This window comes from Telmatherina bonti (assembly GCF_933228915.1).
Source record: "Telmatherina bonti genome assembly, chromosome: 22".
In the NCBI taxonomy this organism is placed as follows: domain Eukaryota; kingdom Metazoa; phylum Chordata; class Actinopteri; order Atheriniformes; family Telmatherinidae; genus Telmatherina; species Telmatherina bonti.
Genome location: NC_136631.1, coordinates 24,727,741 through 24,749,257, shown reverse-complemented (window position 1 = coordinate 24,749,257; position 21,517 = coordinate 24,727,741). Strand labels below are relative to the sequence as shown.

Below are 21,517 nucleotides of genomic sequence, written 5' to 3'. Positions count from 1 at the left end.
AAATCATTGTGAACGTGAGACCTGTTTGATCAAATATTCTAGCTGACTCTGGGGAAGATGTAAGAGCAAAGTTTATCTCAAATCTAATCACCCATATCATCCCATTTCAACAACACATACTTCGTGCAATCAGGATAATATTGAGACATTGGAAACACGTAAATCTGCAGACTCAGATATGATAATAAGATCTTATGACTTTATGCTGAGGTGATTGAACAGAAACATAGTGGGGTGCCAGGTAGCTCAATTGGTTTAGCAGGTGACCCATATACAAAGACTGAAGCTCCAGCCTGTGTTCCCAAAATGTCATAAAAAAACATATGAAAAGGAAAAAATTTTGTACAAAAGCTTGAACTATTTTCTTTTTAATATTTTTTATGGCTATTAAACTTTTTTTTAATAAGAACAGGTGCAATGTTCTGTATGTATCATCACATCCAATAATAACAGTATATACATATATGTGGATGTGTGTGCGTGTGCGTGTATGTATAAAAATCCCAATAGGTTATGTTTAATATTTCAGTATTAACTTCTTCCATGCCTACCTTTCTGCCTTCGAGGAATTTAAGTGCAGTGCCAATGTTGGAAACCCAATGGATCCTCTTCAGCTGACGGCCTTGCTCACACGGCTTAGAAAAAGAGGACAAAATTAAAATGTGGGTAGCCCATTAAGTCTTATTGTCCAAAAACAAAATAAGGACATCTTCATTCAGCCATTACCTTAACATGGTACTTTAATTGTTTTGTTTTTTTGTTTGTTTGTTTTTAACTGCCTATTGTGCCAACTATGCAGGTAAAATAAATTTAAAAAATATTGTTTGTGAAAAGTTTCTGGTTTTATTAGCATGGCCATTTTCACTTGAATTAAGGGGAAAGAATATATTATAGATTGGTTTCTGTACAGTGTTATTACAGAAACCAGTTCTAAATCCAGTTTCTTTGGCAAACCCAATCGATTAACCAGATATGACAAAATACTTAATTTTTCCAAATACATTAAATTATTAAAGGAAATTGTTCAAAATTCCATAGCAAGCACAGTCCACAGATTACTGTTGCTCCAATGCGATAAGAGAAAGCAGACTGAAGTACTGCATGCCACAAACATGTTTACTTCATGACTCAAATTGTAAAACTTTGATAACATGTCATCAAACTTACCTCTTAACATTGGAAAAGAAAGTAATATTTATCAAGCTGCTCGAATATTAATTTGTAAAAACTCTCATGAAGTCACACATTTTAACTTAGGACAGCAGCTGGAACTGCAGTGTTAACTTGGACCGCTATGTTTATATCAAGATATATATTACTATAAAGTCTTCTAAATTAAATTTTGTCTGAAGGGGAACTGTGAGATTCTGACAGTATTCCGACCAATCAACAGTTTTAGATGACTTGAACAGTTGGCGTTACTTGTGTTAATTGTTAGATCATCAAGTAGAACTTGTGAACATGATCTCATGACTCCAGGAAGAATATCTGTATTGCAATAGCTAATGGAGATCAAAATAAACACAAATACAAATACAAAACTTCATTTAAAGAACACTTTCAAAATTTCATTCGGAAATTTTGTCTCTTTACATTTCCCACATGTCCATTTTAATACTTCAAATCATGAAGCATTTTCTCATTGATCTCTTTACAGAGTTAGCAAGAATTTATAAACAATGAAAATTCTCATGTATGAAGGTAGTTTATGATAATTCTATGATTTTCATCGCTTATGGTGCCTGTAACCTGCAATGTTTGAAATATAAAACAAGACCTGAACCCAATTATGATGTTTATTGATCAGATTTTTTAATCTTAACATTTTAGCTGATTTAAACCATAAAATCAACAAATGAAAGGATCAGGACATGTTATTCATAAAATGCATTTGTCTTATTTACCAACAGCTTTACAGATGGCAGTTTGTACTAAATTATGTTAAATTAACAAAAACTTTTCTGAATCTTGGTCACTGTGTGCATTTGTGCATGTCCATTAGTGTGTGTAAGTGTCCAGGAGGAAGACTGAGACACAGACATTGATGTGGTTACAGCTTCTCACAGTGGCAACACTCCCATATAAACTGTAAACCAACACTTGTATCATATCTGGATATTTCTAAACAACAGAAAATTTTTTTAGTGATGTTTCAAAGCATCCTGATTTAATACTATTCTCACAATCAGTCTTATTGTGGGAAATCTTACCCATCTTTATCGTTACACTAATAGTATTTAAATAAACAAGATGGGCATTTGCCTTAATTATTATGTGAATTAACTCGCTCAAGTTTGTCCAAATGAAAAAATCAGATTTGCAAATATTTAAGTCAAAAACCTTGTTACAAATAAACTTCAACTTAAATTTCATGTTACACCATGGAATATTGACTTCCTGTAATATGAGGTCTAATATTCTTGGAGTTACATATTCATTATTATTCAAGTGGATATTTGTATTTCCTTGAATGGACACGTAAACTACAGTACCAATCCAGAAAGCAAATCCTGATCATAGTATCCTGAATATCAAAAAATCAGTCCAACACTGATTCAATTTATGCTTATATTCTTTGGCTAAAAACAAGCACTACTTACAAGTCTTTGGCCAGACAGGACCTCCAACAGAGCCAACAGCTTCACCCCATCTTTGATGTCCTCGAAAAGGTCATTAACCTCCAGCGGTGGTTTATGCTGGAGCAGACAAGATAAAATTTGAAATGCAGAGACCAAATGTAATGAAATGGATTTGTCTTAAGAAATAAATCATTATCATATCATAAAACTAATGAGAAATAAGGTATATGCTGTTAGGTCTACATTGTAAGAGAATAGTGGTATCCTTGCACATTAGAGGGGATGAGGAGAAACCAAATGTTGTTTGTTAGATACAGGCTTGTTAGCAACAACCACAGAGCCTCCCTGCAGCTTAAAAGATGGTGCTTTTTCTCTCAGAAGTGGCTTGTTGCCCAGTCCTGAAGCGATGCTACTCATTTAACCCTAACAGGGTTAGGCCTCCTGTTGTCTTATACACACATTTAAAGAACTGGACTCAATCAAAGATTAATGACAACATGATAATGTACAGTCTTAAATAAAATAGATATTGTTTATTGAGCACAGAAAGAAAAGCACCCTTTGGGGGTTCTTTCTTTTGTGCACCATGTGCGGGCCATTTCACAACTCACCATATTCCATGATAGGATTATAGATGGCTGACTGTTTGGGTAAAAGCAGCAGGAAGTGGCAAATACCTGTCCTGTGTTTTCTTGCAGTGACACAATAATTTTCTAAAGATATCCAACCTTTAATTCTGCTGTCTCTGTGCAAACAATTAATAGGATCTGATTCCGGAGGTGCAATCAAAACAAAGGAATCGTTTCCAACAAATGCACAGAAAACCTTTGTTCGTTACAAGTTATGCCCATCCTGTTATGGAAATTTAATTTTCTCAGTCACATGAAGTACTATCATCAGTGGAAAAACTGTGAAATTCAGTGGAAACAGACACGGCTGACAGGAAGGCGTTACAGCTGCAGGAAGTTTTAGCTAAGATAATATTCACTTTAACTCTTAAAAAAAGGTTAAAACAATATTTAATACTTGAATAAACAAACACATGACAAACAAGAATACATAAGAATAGTTACTTAGGTAACTATATTGGAAAATAATAAGAAATAGTAACTAGCTTGCTAAATTATATGGTTATTTAAAAGCTGTCTGCAGTATGAATGTGACTATATAAAACTGCTTTCATGATGTGGCTTATGCTACATTAGCCCAATTGGTATGCACAGTGAGTGAGCTTGTGCACATGCATGAATAATGAAGAATAGACCAACAGAGCGTCCCAACATGGGCCCACCACATAACTTAGATTCTTCCAAAGTTTCAGAGGCCGAGCTTTGAACTGCAGTGGGCAGATCAAGCTCAACAAAAGACTCCTCTAAACCAAATCTTGTTGACAGTGCTGAGACTTAAGCACTGTTGTGGTATCAGAGTTGCACACTCTGCTGTGTCAGCTGTGATTACTGTTCTGTAATCACAGAAAACTGCTAATTATTCTGACAATTTTCACAATTCTATCAGTATTTCTGATTATTTGTTTCTTAGAACTTCACTGCAGTGCATTTTTGCAAACAATGTAATGCAGTTTCTATTGTCTCAACGTTATGGAACTGACATGTAAAACAACATGTGATCGTGTGTTATTGTTGTGCACTCAGTGCCTTGTAATTTAGAAATTTAGAAGCAGACGACAGCCTGCAGGAAACTGTCCTCACCCTGTTGCTCTCCATCTGCACACTGCACCTCTTTCCCTGCCAATCCTCTCCATGAATAGACATATTTCAACACACAAATATGGTGCATGAATACCCAAACAGCAATGCACATGTTTACCAACTTATACACATCACAGACACACAAATATTAAAGAAACAACAAATATATATAGATATATACAACAACCAACTCTATGCATAATTTTTTTAAACACCCCATATGGCTTCACAACCACAGCCCACTCTTGGTATATAAGCATATCCAAGTTTAAATTCCCCAAGTGAGACAAGTGAGAAAACCAAACAATTAAGCTTTCTTATGTCATTTCGGCAGTGTCTGCCTACATCCATGAATTTATCTTTTTAACACAAAAGATAAGCCAAACGCACTGCAGGAGAATTGTACAGGAAGACTGCTCCTTCAACACCAATAGATGCAGCAAACTTTGATGACAAACAAGCTGTGTTCCATTAAACATGATTTGATTTTCAAGGCTGAAGAGTCAGGGGTAAATTATGTCATTATTTACAGTTAACTGGATAAATCCAGTTATTTTGCTCAGTGTTATAAGAAGCCATTACTGGTGCAGGCAAATCCCTTGTTGCCAGTTCCTTCTACAGGCGTGACAGGTCAGTAGCCTGAAGTATCACTGGCCAAAGAGTAGTTTCCTGAATGTGATGAGGAGTTAAACATCACGAGGCTCTTGGATAACACAGTACACTGTGAACAAAGCACAGCTTCCAACTTACAAAATGAAATCATTTGAGAATTTTCCCGGTAGTCCTGCTGAACTTATAAATTCTGCAATTTACAAGCCCTGGGAAGTAATTACTAAAGAAGCATAGACAACAATTCTCACTTACCTTGGCTAGATGAGAATTAATCCATTTTGTGAATGTTCTCTTCTGTACTGCTTCTTGTTCATCTGAAAATAAAAACCAAAAAGTGTTTATAAGTAAATAACAGCATGCTCTAATGTTGACTATGAATCATGAGATCTAAAGAACCTGGAGATTTTCATAGTAAACATCCAACAAAATGCAAACTATAGCTTCATTCAGGTATAACCTCTGTAAAACTTCCCTATCTAGAGAATTGCTTGATATAAAATCACTAAATATGTTCTTATTGTATGCTTACAGTTGTCAAGAAGCATTGCAGCAGCCCTGCACCATCCTTGTTTCAATATATGACTTCAAAAATGGATACATTTGTTTAGAATGACCAACATGGGCTTTGCACTTCTAGTATATTAGGCATTCCTGATAAGTTCTCTCTAAAAGAGGTCATACAAGGAGATTAGCGAATGAGTTGAGAGAAGATTTCTGCCAACACATCTCTCAAACCCCCTCTGTGCTTAATAATGATATGCGTTATTGTTTAGATCACCCCCAACCTCTCTGTGGTCTATTAATACATTCGTCCACAATGCCTCATGCATTATGCAGGATGTATAACAAAGCGACGGATTTCTTTGCTTTACTAGCGTTGTTGTGATGTTGAGGAGGGATTTCTAACACCTTGTCATGCGTGCCGGTTGGCTACTGCTGCACACGAGCGAGAGAGTAGCCATTTTTAAACATCTGTCCTCAGAAATATAGACAGAAGTCACGTGTGTAAGCCAGCAATGCTAACATATACAAGGAGCAAGAAATCATTAACCCACAGGCAACTGCTTCATCACCAATGTACAGGCTAAGCCCACTGAAGCACAGTACGTACATGCAGATGCACACATATACATGCAAACACACACGCACACACACACACAATCGCGTCTGTGCAGCATCATAACTACTCACAGAGCAGGGATTCACCTACTAACCATTAACATATGTTAAATCCCACATTATCAACACAAATGAGTGATCAAGGGTGCTGCTGCCCTACTTACCACGCAGATACTGAAAAAATCCAGTTACTAGGTTTAAAGAAGTCTTCCTGACAGATACATCCTTATAGTGAGCCATTCTACTCCCCACTCTCCAGCTCTTGTCCTTTGCGTTTCATGAGTTCCACGGTACATATATGTGTTTCTTTGAAAATTAGATCCACAGTGGAAAAACTGACACAGAAGAACACAGCTGTCCTTTTTCCAGCAGGAAACAAAACAGATCTGGCTGCCTGGTTTCCCTGGTGAAAGCAAAAAGAGCGGCTGGAGGCTGTGATGAAAATGTCCCCTCCTCCCTGACCCTCTCACAGTGACAGACACACACACACACACGCACACTCTCCCACACACACGCACACACACACACACACACACACACACACACACACACAGATGACAATGCAGAAAACTCTAACAGGGAGAGTAATTTACTATCCTATCCTTCCTTCTTCCTGTGTTTTTCCAATCCAGAGGAGCCATGCCTGTGAGGATGAGTACAGCCCTCACTGCACTGCCTCGCTGTATCATCGTACCATCTGAGGCTAAAGAGAGCTCAGCTAGGAGCGTGGCTCAACCAATCAGCATGCGGGAGATGGTGATGTCACTGCCTCGGCTGCATTATCCTGATTTAAGCTTGGTTTGTGTGTGCATGTGTGTGTGCTTTTGTGTGTGTGTGTGTGTGTGTGTGTGTGTGTGTGTGTGTGTGTGTGTGTGTGTGTGTGTGTTGGCCTGTGTTTCCAATAAGATTTGTCTAATCCTCTATGAGACAGACACATTTAATGACATGATAATATCCAAGATAAAACAGAAAAATATAAACTCTGAAACAAACAAGTTGATATTTGGGGTGGGGGGGGGTCTTTACAGATCAAGTCTCAACAGTTACATTGATTAAACTGACCAGAACAAAAATTCAAAGACTGCAGCACAAATGGTCCCCTGCTGCAAGTCATTTTAATAATTAATTCTGAGGCTGGTGAAAGACATCTACCACCTGCTCCCTTAGTGTCAATGCAACCGTGACGACAAAGGAGACACACCCACACTGGGATTCCCTTGTAAACAGATGATCATGTAAAAGCTCTAGGACAGATCCACATTTGTCATTTAACACCCAGCAATACCACCTCACTTTGGACAAGCATGCTTTTCTGTTTTATTATTATTATCCTCATGTTCGATGGCAAGTTTAGTACTTGATGCCTTATCATCTATTACAGAAATATCCTTTTATTCTTTCAAGACCACCAGCACATTGAAAGCCTCTCAGAAAAGCTAAAAATAGGCCTGAGGTTGTCATTCTATTATTACTGCTCTATAGACTGCTGGTGTAACTGGCCCAGAAAAGCTATCTGGTTGGAAATGTGTTCTCTTTTAAATAAAAAAGGCAGAAAAGAAAACCATCAGTAGTCCCATTAAAATCATCCTAAGCAACCTTCAGAAATGTAGCAATTAATATTTAGTTATCTAGCTAAGCCTGAAGAAAATTGGTAAATGGTCAGTCAATTCAGAAAAATAATCATGGTTTTAATCTTTTAATTAACAGTAATTCAATCGTTTTTCATTTGTTTAATCTCAAGCCTTGTTTTTATCCTTAACAACCATGTAAATAATACATCTATATTGGCCAACTACAACATTAAGGGAAATGATGGGGGGGGTTGTGACATGACCACATTGTTACAATGCAATGCACTGCAGAAAAAGCCTAGGATTCATGGTGCTTACATATTGCATCTATGTTGCTAGCACCCTACTGTGACAAAGTGGGTGAGACTGTAATTGTTCACCACCTGTCCTTTACATGTGTCATATTTGTCCCTTTAATGTTATTCTGTTGCCATGTAACCATGCTGCACTTACTATACCGGGTTTTACCGTTTGTAATGTGTGGCATATTTCATTGTTTTAATATTATTATTGTATAATATTATTCTTTGTTTAAATTCACCTTGCAGGATAAGGCCAACCCAGAACATCATCACTGCAGGTGTGAGTGACTTCACAGATTAGTTCATTGGGAGAAACCAAGTGGAGATTTCCTCTTTTTGCAGTTTCTTTATTTAAGTGTGGGCTTATTTTGAAATAGGGTATTAGAACTGGTATTCTTTTTGTCTAATTTGTTTGTTTGGGAATTTGGTTTATCTATTAATGTTGGTGTAGAATAAGGTTGCTGGGGATAGTGATATGGGGAAATGGTTTAGGCTAAATCAAATCAGGTGTGTTTCTAATGGGGTATATCTGTAGCCAGTTTTGGGAGCGAGAGAGAGAGAGAGAGAGCGAGAGAGAGGGGGAAAAAAGATGTGAAACTGGTGACGGATTTCCAGCTGAACTTTGAGATTGTATCATGTACAACTGATGGAGAATTAAATGTTCATCTTTCAGGAAATTCCAGGATTGCTGATTTGTCTGCTTCTGATCTTCTTTGATCCTTGGACCCACTACTTCACACCTACACAGAATGAAAGATGATAAGTTTTCAACCAGTGTATTTAAGCTTGCTTGCGGTCCTTCAATAAGCCTAATTGAGGATGCAAATCATCAACCCGTTTAAAGCGGATGAGTTTGAAGTTCACTAAAAGTGTATAAGGGCACTATCACAACAGCTTTTATCACAAAAGGGAACAAGAACAAGTGAGAAGCACAACAAAGCCTGCATTGGACAATCCTAATTATATATTATATATATATACATATGTATGTATATTCCTCCCACCATCCAAACACATGCGTGATAGGTTAACTGGTCACTCTAAATTGCCCCTAGGAATGAGTGTGAGCGTGCGTGGTTGTTCGTCTCTCTGTGTTCGTCTCTGTGGCCCTGCGATGGACTGGCGAGCTGTCCAGGGTGTACCCTGCCTGTCGCCCAAAGCCAGCTGGGATAGGCTCCAGCTTCCCCGCGACCCTGAATTGGAATAAGCAGTTTGGAAAATGAATGAATGAATGAATATATATATATATATATATATATATATATATATATATATATATATATATATATATATATATATATATATATATATATATATATATATATATATATATATATTCAAAAGTAAATTACTTCAAAAGTAAAGAGAACTTGGTTTCCACTACACTAATAATTTTGACATATTGCATGGCAATAACTGACAAACATCCCCAAAATATTGTTAACTTTTTCATTCGTTCATTTATTTTCTACACAGCTTAGTCCAATTCAAAGTCATGGGGAAGCTGTTTGCAGACAAGAAGGAGGGCACACTGAATAGGTCACCAGTTCATCACACAATTTTTCATTTTTTGTGTTATAATTTTTTTAAAGGGACATATAAAGACCTCATATTGAAAAAAAAATGGACTTTTCGTACAATTTTTTGATGGGTCTTGCCTTAAAGGGTTAAACAAGGGTCCATATTGTTCTTCTTCTCATTTTCTTTGCCTGGTATGTTGTTTTCCAGGTTCTTGCATAGTGTGATGCACTAACGTTAGACTACATAACTGAGTAAAAAAAAAGAAAAAAGTCAATATGGAAAACTGAGCTCATCTTTTGATAAACTCAAAAGACCATTAAAAAAAAATCCCACAAATATTTCTTGGAAATGGGCAACAGAGTTAGATAATAAATCTAGATTTTAATAATATAAAATACTTACTAAATAATATTAATATATACTAAATAAATAAATCCAAATTTCTACATTTTTAATTTCCCTGAGGGAGTCATCCCAAAGGGATCAATAAAGTCTAGTCTAAGTCTAAATGGCCAATAGAACATTTACATTTATCTAAAAGGCTGAATTGTCTAAACACAATAATTACTTAATTACTATTTCATTTTTGCTTAGGATGAGGAAATCTATGTCCATCTATTATTGTAAACATGGCTGTAAATGTGTACAGGCAAACACAACAATAACAAATACAACAATAAGAGCCCTTGAGGAACCCCATAACTAAGTAGGAAGATAGTTGAAAAATATCGGTCTACATGAGCAGAGAAGCTCTTATGTAACAGATAATCATGGAACCAATTAAGGGTTGTAACTTTAATGCATAAAGTGACTCCATTTTGCACATTTCAGTCTAATTTATCTTAATATGCAAGTCCAGAAGGGCAAGAAATAATCAAGCATTTTTCACAAACCCCTTCATTAATTTTGTATTGATCCTCTCAAATCAGTCTCAGCCAGAAACAAGCAAACAGAGAAAGCTCCGCCCTATGTCCAGCTTGTGGACTGCGTCTGATTGGTCAACTGCTAGAAGTAGTTATACTAAGAAGTGAAGGTGGGTGCGGGTTTCTTCTCATGAATATGTACAACCTAGAGAAGATGACAAATCACTGAGTCCCTCCCTTGGGATGTCACTAAAATTTCAAAGTAGAAAAAAACTCTCTGAAGCCAATCATTTCCATTGCCATAGAAACCAAACTTATGGACATGTTTAATTTTACACAGCACATTTCTGGACCTACACATCAAAAAGGCCATTCGTTAGATTTGGTTTTTTCTTATGGATTAAAGATTGATGAACTAAGTATTGAGGATTTTCAAATAAGTGACCACTGCTGTATCCTTTTTAACCTGTATTTTTCATTGGTGCCAAATGACTCTAATGTAAACATCCAGAGACGCGTTCTTAATGAAGCAGCCATTAGTCATTTCTCTGCTTCTTTTGATTTTTCTTCATTTGCAATGTGTGACGATGTGGAAACTTATGTGACAAATTTCAATAGTCACTGCTTAACTGTTTTGGACACTGTTGCCCCCTCTAAAAGCACTCTTGCGCATAAAAAGCCCTGTCCATGGATGAGTGAGGCTATTTGTAACTTTAAAAGAAGCTGTCGGAAAGTGGAGCGTTTGTGGAAAGCCACAAAATTAGAGGTGCATAGACTCAATCTTAAAGAAATGATGTCGGAGCTAAATGAAATGATAAAAGTAGCTCGGTCAACTTACTTCTCAAATCTAGTGTCATGTAATAAGAAAAACCCTAAAGTCCTGTTTGATACTATTGAAAACCTTCTTGTGCCTTCATCTCCACATGTTCCAGTGTATACACAGGAGGATTGCAATAATTTTTTAAACTTCTTTGTGTCCAAAGTGAAAGACATTAGGGCCAGCATCAGTCCTTCTTTAAATAACTTATGCCCTGTGTCAAATAGTGTTCGGATATGGTCCTCGTTCACTCCTGTCAGCCTGCAGAATGTGAAGGCTTTAGTGGACAAGATGAAACCTTCCTCAAGTCTGGCAGACATTCTACCGACATCTTTGTTTGTGAAGGTTCTTGATGTAGTTGGTCCTTGGGTTGTTAAATTGATCAATCTCTCATTGGAATCTGGCTCAGTCCCCAACTACTTCAAACATGCAGTGGTAAATCCCATCCTTAAAAAAACAAATCTAGATCCTGCGGAACCAAGAAATTATAGGCCCATATCAAAACTTCCTTTCCTTTCTAAGATCTTAGAGAAAGTAGTGGCTGAACAGCTAACTACATTTTTGGAAGAAAATGATTTTTACGACAAATTTCAGTCAGGTTTCCGCAAAAAGCACTCTACTGAAACTGCCTTATTGAGAGTTTCAAATGATGTGATGATGGCCGCTGACTCTGGTCGCTACACAGTTTTGGTTTTACTAGATTTAACGTCTGCCTTTGACACAGTAGACCATGACTTATTGATTGATCGACTTAAATCAGAGATGGGTTTTTCTGGGACTGTTCTTCAGTGGTTCTCCTCATACATAAAAGGTAGAACCTTTAATGTTGCGGTAAACAATATAATATCTCATGTGTCTAAACTGTCGTGTGGAGTGGCCCAAGGTTCTGTCCTGGGACCTGTTTTGTTTCTTTTGTACTTATTGCCTCTTGGCCGACTTATTTGTGGTTTTGAAAATGTATCTTATCACTTTTACGCTGATGATATTCAGTTGTACTGTTCCTTCAATGATTCAGAGTTTTATTTTTTATATATGTTGTTAGAATGTGTGTCCTGCATTAAAAACTGGCTCTCCTCAAATTACCTTCAGATAAATTCTAACAAAACAGAAACTCTGATCATTGCCCCTGATAAAAAGATACCTATGATCAAAAACTATCTTGGTGCTCTGGGACCGTCTGTGAAAACCAGTCTCAGAAACCTTGGGGTTGTGTTTGATCAGGCCATGTCTTTGGAGAGTCACACCCGACAACTGACCAAAAACAGTTTCTATCATCTAAGAAACATCTCTAAAGTAAGGAGGTTGTTGTCAAAATCAGATCTTGAAATGATCATCCATGCTTTCATCTCGAGTCGCATTGATTACTGTAACTCTGTTTTCACTTACATAAATAAGACGACTCTAAATAAGCTTCAAATTGTGCAGAACTCTGCTGCCAGACTTTTGACAGGTGCAGCCAGAACAGCCCACATCACCCCTGTTTTGACACGTCTTCATTGGCTTCCTGTTAAATTTCGCATAGATTTTAAAATTTTAGTATTGACCTTTCAGGCGTTACATGGTCAGGCCCCTCAGTATATCACCGACTTACTATGTCCATACTCTTCTGGACACTCTCTTCGGTCTTCTGGCCAGAACCTCCTGAAGGTTCCAAAAACTCGTTTTAAAACTCGTGGTGACCTGTCTTTCCAGTCTGTTGCTCCCAGACTCTGGAATGAGCTGCCTCTGTCCCTTCGTGTGCTTGACTCTGTGGACTCTTTTAAAATGCAGCTAAAGACTCTACTGTTTAGAAGAGCTTTTGGTTGATTCTTGGATGATTTTAATTTTTGCTGATTGTTGCTGATTGTGTTATTGTACCCATTTTTATGTACAGCACTTTGTGATTTTTATCTGTGAAAAGCGCTTTATAAATAAACTTTACTTACTTACTTACTTACTTACAAACTTAGAGTGTGGTAAACTCAAACATGTGTTTATGTGATTAAAAAAACAGCACTGCTCATATGTCTTATGAGTATTCAACACTATACCACTGTGGAAAGCTCAGAAAACTAGAAATAGCATAATAGAGCCGCTTTAAACACAAGTCAGGACAAAGAAAACCAGAAATAACACAGGAAGCTACCAAAGTTCAAACCAGGAGCCTCCTTGTTGTTAAGTGACAGTACTAACCCCTGCACCATCATACTGCTTGAGACCGATCAATCAATACACTCATTTCATATTCATAAAAGGTGTCAGAGTCTTTAGAAAGTCCTATAGGAATAACAAGACTATCAAACGTTTGCTTTGCTCCTCCGTTCAGAATTTTAAAATGAAAAACTTTATTATCTTTTCTTTAAACTTCCAATTCCAGTTAACCTCAACCCAGGAAAAGTCCTCTACTGGAAAGGAAATTATGTGTTTTGGTTTCCATCAGAGGAAACTGGAGTAGTGATGTACTGGCAACCTATCCTATCCATAACATATCCAAACACTGGCGACCTATTCTGTCGTTCACCTGCTAATTGCTGGGATAGGCTCCAGCTTCCCTGCGACCCAGCACAGAGAATAAAATTACATAAATAAAGTAAATATGATTGCAATATAATTTTTAATGATAAGCAAGCAAGGAGCTGTCCAAAGTCCTGAACTTACTCCAGTGTTTTTTTTTCTCTGTAATAACATTTACATGACAGTCAGAATATTCTAACTGGCTGTACTTACTTTGACATGAGAGGAATCCTTATGAAAAGCACTTCACCATTACCGAATCATTACGTTTCAGTCAACTAATTTAATTAAGCCTAATGTGGTACTAGTAGCTAAGTGGCAATTAGAAGTAGGAAACCCCAGCAACAAACAACATACAGCACATCAAACCACTAAAGCATCTGCAATTCACATAAGTGAAGAAGTACTTATGGTGATCTTAGGGCAGATGATACTTTAGGCAGTACTGTACAGTAGATGCATGGCTTCATTGGCTTGGGATGGACACCTGGGAGCACTGTAAAAGCCCACTCACTCATTTTTTTCCATTCAGTAAAAGCAGCCATAGTTTAGCTCTTACAGGCCGGCAACAACAGACTAAAGTAGGAAAAGATTTTATTGTAGGACCCAAGCCAGCTAATTCAGAGGTGTTTGACACTGTGGATTTATTGCATGCTAAATGAACAACACTGCCTCTAATATTCGAGAGCAGCAACAACAGAATGAAGATGGGATAACATAAAGCGAAGGGTTCTATTAATCAACTGCAATAATCAATAATATAATAACAATATTAATAACAATCTAACTGTAAAGTTATACCATTCATGTTTCCAGCAGCAGTTTGTAATATGTAAAACCATAATGTTGACAAAACACATGATTTTTTTTTACCCTTAACTCATTGTAACACCCTTAACCTCTATGTAACAATCCCACCCCCGTGACAAATGAAATGTGTGTAATGCTCCTGTGATTTTCAGTTTTTTACTGAAGGACCCGTTAACAAAAAAATTCTTGCTCCAAGAAGTGTTTACCAAAAGTATATTTTTTTAAAAGCTAAAGCAAATCTATCTGAAGATTTAAAGAAAATTAAAGCCACATTTTTAGAATAGATAGACTGAAAACAATATCAGAACTTTTACATGTTCCAATTATTTAAGTGTGAGAATTTTATTAGGTAATAGATGCACTTCTAATTGATTTATTTGGTTAACTTAGTTAATAGGGGTGGGAAAATCGAATAAAAAAATCAAAGATCAGGATTTTTTTTGTTTCACAATTTTAAAATAAATTTTTTTGTTAAAAATCGATTATGTCTTTTAATTAAATAAAATGAATCCACTATAAAAAAATTTGTCATTTTTATTGTTTTTTCTTGACCTTTTCACTTGGCTTCTTGCGCATTATAGAAGCAGAATGATGGCCTGGCTGCTGTGTTGTCTTTTTCCTCATTGAAATCAAGAAAAATTACAAACACAAAAAAGTTTTATAATGTTTTTGTTTTTAAACTACAAAACTTAGCAATATCGAACAATTTTGAGAATTGCAATTCAAATCGAATCGGCACCCAAAAAACCGGACTCGAATCGAATCAGGAGAAAAGCATGTCGTCACAGCCCTATTAGTTAAACAATCCTTTTTTTTCAGCCCCACGTAATTTCCCTTTTGTTCAATTATTCAATGACCTTACGTTAAACAAAAAGTAAAACTTTGCCAAATAAGCTGTGCTATTTCTGCTCAAGATTGGGTCATTAATAGGAGAAAACAAAAGGTGAAATGAAATGACCTTTCAGCTTCAGTGACACCATTTATTCTATTCAGGATTCAAAATGAGGCATTTCTTATACATAACTATTGGAAATAAGAGGGAAAAAAAACTCAAAACGATCTTATGTTAGGAGTACAAAACATCACAAACCCTTCGGCAGTTATGTTTCACCATATCCTGTTTCATAAAGTACCAAAAGTAAGTGAAACTTACAAAAACAGTAAGCTTATAAAAGGGAAATGCCTGTATCAAGCACTTCGACCTCGACAGACAGACATTGCAGGTACCCTGAGGGAGTTGATGCTCCAAAGTGTTGCTACGCTGAAATACAACAAATAGATCTGGCAGAAACAAGTGAGAACAAATTTCAAATGAGGAAGAATGTTTATAGGTTTTAGATGCCTATGCACAAATCTACATAAACCCACTTATGAATATTGTGTAATAGCAACATTAGACATGTTGCTGTTAGTCTGCTGGTGTTCAGCACCCAATATGGACTGTTGCTTAAGTCAAAGTAAATTCACAGTAACCCTCTCTACAGGATGCCTTTAATGACAGGAAGCTGCATTTCATTACCAGAGAAAAAGCCCAGAAAACCTTGCAGCTTATCATCTGCAGACTACCTAAATCCACTGTAACAATAATGATCTCCAGATGTGACCTAAAAGCAAATTCAACTTCCTGACATTAAACACAACAGTGACACTTTCCAAAGTGATCAGGTCATTCGTGCACTATTCAAGTTTTTTTTAAGACTTTTTTTTTTTTTTTTTATCTCTGTTCATTAGTGAGATAACAATCAGTATTAATTTAATTGTGGGGGAGCTTTTTCTGACTTCATTACAGAGAATTTCTGAGCCAACATGTAGATTTTAAAATAATTGCACATCTTTTCAACTTTATCATGCAAGCATGCACACAATAAAATAATCTGTACTTGTACAGGAAAAACCTCTACAGCAGGATATGGGTAGAGCTGGCACAACCACAGACAAATGTTTCACAACAGTAGCTATGGTTACATGCCACCAAGTGTTAACTGCCCATGTAATCTGAAAATCTAAAAATATATTTAATTGATCAGAGGATGTCTGAATGAACAAGCATTGTGTGGGGATGGTGTGGCCTAATGCCCTTGTAATAAAAGGGGGACACCAACAAAAAGGGACTCCTGCTATCGATCGTTTCCCTTGCCAAGGGCACAAATGGTGTCAGGTTTTGGTCTCGTTCAGTGAATTGTCTGTGCATTCATAATGCCACAGTTTAAGTGACTCTTGTGTCAAGACTCAGTGCAGATTAAATGTTCCTCATGATCAGTGGTCAACTCACAGAGTAAATTAGTTTAAAGTTCTAAAGATAAAGGCCTTATTATGTGAAAGTCCATGCCTTTTTGCTTAAAAATCTACTTTTGAATCATGTGCTGAAATCAGGAGTTTCACAATAGTCACTGAATAAATCAACTGTTTTTCTGAATTACATCTCAGTAAGCCAGTCTAGCCACCAAACAATTGAGTATGTCTTTTTGTACTTTGGTCACAAGATATTTAAGGACAGCAAAAATTTTCTTGTTATGGGAAAATTAGATTATGTGCTATCTTGGAAGAAAATGCACCTGGTGACAAACGGGACATTGGGTGTTCACATGAAATCTAATTACCCAAATATGTGATTCTATCACGCCTCTTATTGCTAAAATAGTTTTAAGAACAGCCCTTTTACAGTGTAAAACAGCTTTTTATTACAAGTTAAGCATTCATCAGCTGAAAGAGAGTGTGGCATTAGAGTCTGCAAGTCAGCTTGTGTCTTTGGGTGCATGTATGCGAAAGCATCCTGTCTCCTAAATGTTGGCAAAGTTTAAGTGGGCTTGCAGCCAAACATTGAATCAGCAGAATGTTACTATGCAGCAGCCCAGGAGGAGAGGATGGTTTTCTTGTAGGCCAACAGAGGAAAAGAGGGACACTCACCCTGCAGTTTTTGCATCACATTAGCTATGTCCACAGATGTTCGACCAAAGAGTCTTGGAGAAGCCATGTTGCCTCGTTGCAGCTGTATGACAAGGTGGGTTCACTGATGCCGGCAGCTAGAGATTCTTCACAACTGTCCCGAATGGGACATCCCCTCTGCCACTCCCTCTCTCTGTCTCTTTCTAGTTTCACTGCAAGAACAGGTCCAATTGAATCTCAGGTTTCATGCAGGTACAAGCAGGTTTACTATCCAATAGAGGCACTTCTTCCATTCATATACTGCCATAGAAAAAGGATGTCAGTGCATGTCCTTGTTGTTATTTTAAATCACAGTTTAGTTTTACAGTTCATTCATTTAATTAAGTTAATTCATTTAAAGCTAACATTTCAGGTTAAATTCTTTTAGAAAACTTGTCCAAGCAAAGTCGGAGACATTAGAGACATATAAAACGTTGTAATTACTCAAAATACCTGAAATTATTAAACAAGTTTTAAAAAATGTTATTATTCAAGCCATAAATCATTTGTTTGTAGATGGATATTCTTGCTAAATTTGGCTATATTTTGTGCTGTTTTATATAATTTTCTACCTATAAATCCAAGGCTATCACAGCAAAGAAAATGCAGGTGGAAATCATGTATATGACAGTCAGACTATAATGACTCAGAACAAAAAACAGTATAAATAAATGTCATTACTGACACCTGTGATGTCATAACTGTCAACCAAATACTATATAAGGATAAGAAAATAATAGCCAATTTAAACTTGCTTATTAATTAGTTTTAGTTATGAAATAAGTCAACTTGCCCGCCCAGTGTTGTCATCTATGGTTTTTGACTGAATTTGCTGCAGGATAGAAACTGACTAACAGGAAGTCTCACATATAAATATAGGCATACAGCGACACTAAGATAATCAAACTGATATATAAACACCATATTGCCTGGGTAACAAACACACTGTTTAAACAAACAGTTTAGGCAGTAAATAAATACATCCAACATAGTAAACTACAAGTACATTTCTTACTTGAAGGAAAATCATGTAGGAAGTAACATTTTAGACTTATATGCACGATTATCTGCATTAATGTGGACGTAAATGTTATCTTTGTGCCAATTTGTTATTAGCTGTTGTCTTTCTGCTTATTATAACATTAGTATATTATTTTATAGTCCAGTATAATTCAGCAAACAAAGCTGGACACCTGCAGAGTTATTTCTAGGGCAGTGTGGTGTCACTAAAACCGAGAGTGAGTTACAACTCCCCCCAAAAAACTAGCATAAACGCATCCACTCCCACACACTTATATCTCCTCTAAATCTTAACATGAAGCATGCAAACAAATACATTTAAATCTATAGTTGTACGTTGTAATTTCACCTTACCTCTTTGCGATATGAAGAGCATGATAACTTCACAGAGGAAGTGTGTAAGTGTGTGTTTCCTTGTTGCCAATGGTAACACTAAAAACGAAACATGGCGTGCAGCAGCGGCCGAGAGGTTTCTTTTTTTTTTTAACCACAAGAGGCAGAGCAGTGGCATGCTTCTGGCAGGAGGAGCGGTCGGAAATGTGTGCTCTAGTTCCTGTTCTCTTCATTTATTTGGACAAAAAAAAGAATTCTTTTTTCGAACAGATGAATCTCTGTATCTCCCCCACAACTACATGGTAATGATCAGGGCCGGATTTAAAGTGCACAGGTCCCTGGATCAAGAGTGTTCCACGGGCCCCATTTCACAGCATAACATTGTAAAAATTGTGAATGATACACTGTGAAACGACATTTCTAATATCTCTCAGCCAGTGGTGCCAGTAGTAATACACTAGACACTGTGGTGTAACTATCTGGCTTTTACGTTCGTCTTCTTTTAACTGTTATAGGGGCTAATAGGGCACGGGTGAGGGTGGTTGTGGGTGGGTGTAAGGGGACTGTGGATGTATGTGTGTGTGTGTGTGTGTTTTATCTATTTCTTGTAAATTGTTTTATTATGTGAAGCACTTTGTATTGTTTTAAGCACAAAAAGTGCTATAGAAATAAAGTTTAATTTGATTTGATTTGATATACATTTAGTTTAATTTCCAAACTGCTGGTGTATACCCTATGTGGGCCCCACATGGGCCCTCAATGGGTGTAGGCCCCTGGGCCCCGTGTCCATAATGCCCATTGGATTATCCGGCCTTGATAATGACGGATGCACCCAGGGAGTTCATTTGTTTTCATGCATTTTATGTTTTCTTGTTTTGTTGTTTCATATTTTACAAATATGTAAAATTCATTTTGAGGGATTAACTTTAATTCACACATTTATTTTGGCTGTTGAAATTCTTTGCCCATTTTATCAAAATGGCAAAGCGAAACTGGACTTTTGGAATGTGATACCATTTGGATACAAAGACTATTTAAATATTTCAATATTACTCTAATTTCAGCCCCGGGTCATCTGACCTCTAACTATGGTTCTTGAGTTTAGCTATTTGACTGGAGTGCTTTGTTCCTAATTGAATTTTCAAGACTTAATAAAGAAGGCATGCATGTCTGGAAAATGTCAAACTATTAATGGTATATGCACCAAAGTACACTGGCCTCAATCATTCCCAGCTAGTTAAAAGTTTGAAAGTTTTAAGGTTAGAACAGAAGCCCTGTGCTAGCCAAACTGAATAGCCAGGAATGAATGACATTGGTCTCTCAGACAACCTGAATGAACTGTCTGAACTGTTACACTGAATGAGACCCAGACCCCTTTTGTGGAGATGGAAACCCTTAAAGGAGAGCCATTCATACCACTGCACTAACAAGAAGAGACTAAATGAATGAGAGGGATTCTTATGATAGATCAGAAACTATTTCCAATTAACACAACTGGTTAGACAAAGTAGTTTAAGATGGAGAGTAGTCAGAATTGCAGGAGAATATTTGCTGTCTTGTATTTTCAATAAATGTATGAAACACTGGAAAACACATGTCTAAAACAAACCAGTAATGCCACATCAACTGCACCAGTTGCTCTACATTATGCACATGAAATGCAACGCATCTGCACAGAAAAAATGTTTTGTCTCTTTTTTTTTTTTTTTTATCTTAACTATTTCTGTGATGACACTGCATAAATTACAGATAAACATCTTCTCATTTTCCTAATGTGGCTTCTCTTAATCTACATTTAAATCTTGCATGAAAATCGGATTACATTTCAGGCCAAACTGATTGCATCATACTATTTGTCTTTCTTTCACACAGACTTGAACTGAGCCTAACTATCGCCACTTTTCTGCTCAATAAATAACTTATTATCATTGTTGTTTTAAGTTTTTGAAATTATCATTTCAAAGTGCGAGATAGGAGATTTAAACAGCTTAAACAGAGGTGAATTCACATTATACAACGAGTCTTGCATAATTTTTCAGGGGGCCCTAAAGATTATTTTGAGAAGCTTAAGAAGGCTGGGAGGGCTTCCGAATCTCTGTTTTATTATAGGTACTTCATCACCACCTGCTGGAATAATCTGTTACAAGACCGCTTTGACATTAAAGTTATTTTTTAAGTCTCTTGAATCTGAAAAAGTGTGTATGCTTTGATTGAGGCCCTGCTTTGTTAGAAAATATAAAACGTGTAAATAAGCACAGTAAATGAAAGGTAATAGCTTTGTGTTATAGCAGTTGTTGAGCAATGGAGAGTTGATATGTGGTGTTGCCAGCCTGAGAGCAGAACAGAAGTAGGAACACTGCAACAATTGAAGGAAATCCCCACAGAGACTCAGAGCTTGATACCCTGCAGACTCTTGAGTGGATAGTCAGAGTTTTATGGCTTTGCTTATTCAGATTGTTTACACTTGAAAACTTTCCAAGACTTTTATATCAGAACGAAAGCCTTTCTGTTAACATGTTTATAACAAGTTTAGCAAATATTCCACTAAGAACTTGTGCATTCAGTCTTGAACTCATAATTTTGTTGTATGAAAACCCATATAACATGTCCTGGTTTATGAAAATATTGCCTTTGTTAAAATGGTATTGATCCTACGGAAATGATGTAAAAGGGAAACAGCCCCTATTTCCCAGTGTTATGTCCCACGCAGATAAGCAGTCCATTTGCTAATTTTAAAGCCAGAGAGGGAAGGAAGCATGACAGCAAGTTTTCCGCAATAGCAAACATTGTAGGGACAGAAAAGCAGAAAGCCTGTCTTGGAAAAAGCTCAGTGTTTGTAGGTC

The 21,517-nt window shown here is 36.7% G+C and overlaps 1 protein-coding gene across 5 annotated transcripts in view; it reads right to left on the bottom strand.

Annotated features, from left to right (window-relative positions):
* syne1b (spectrin repeat containing, nuclear envelope 1b) overlaps positions 1–17,370 on the bottom strand; it is a gene marked incomplete at its 5' end in the record, with an annotated part of 91,450 nt that extends 74,080 nt beyond the window's left edge. For 4 of the 5 annotated variants that reach the window (XM_079261698.1, XM_079261700.1, XM_079261699.1 and 1 more), the window contains 4 exons: positions 552–635; positions 2,601–2,696; positions 5,153–5,214; positions 6,184–6,259. In XM_079261698.1, the coding sequence (XP_079117824.1) occupies positions 552–635; positions 2,601–2,696; positions 5,153–5,214; positions 6,184–6,259 (318 nt within the window). Of the gene's footprint in view, positions 1–551; positions 636–2,600; positions 2,697–5,152; positions 5,215–6,183; positions 6,260–17,303 lie in introns of those variants that run through there. The other variant, XM_079261702.1, reaches the window with a different exon arrangement.
* Positions 17,371–21,517: the final 4,147 nt, after the last annotated feature.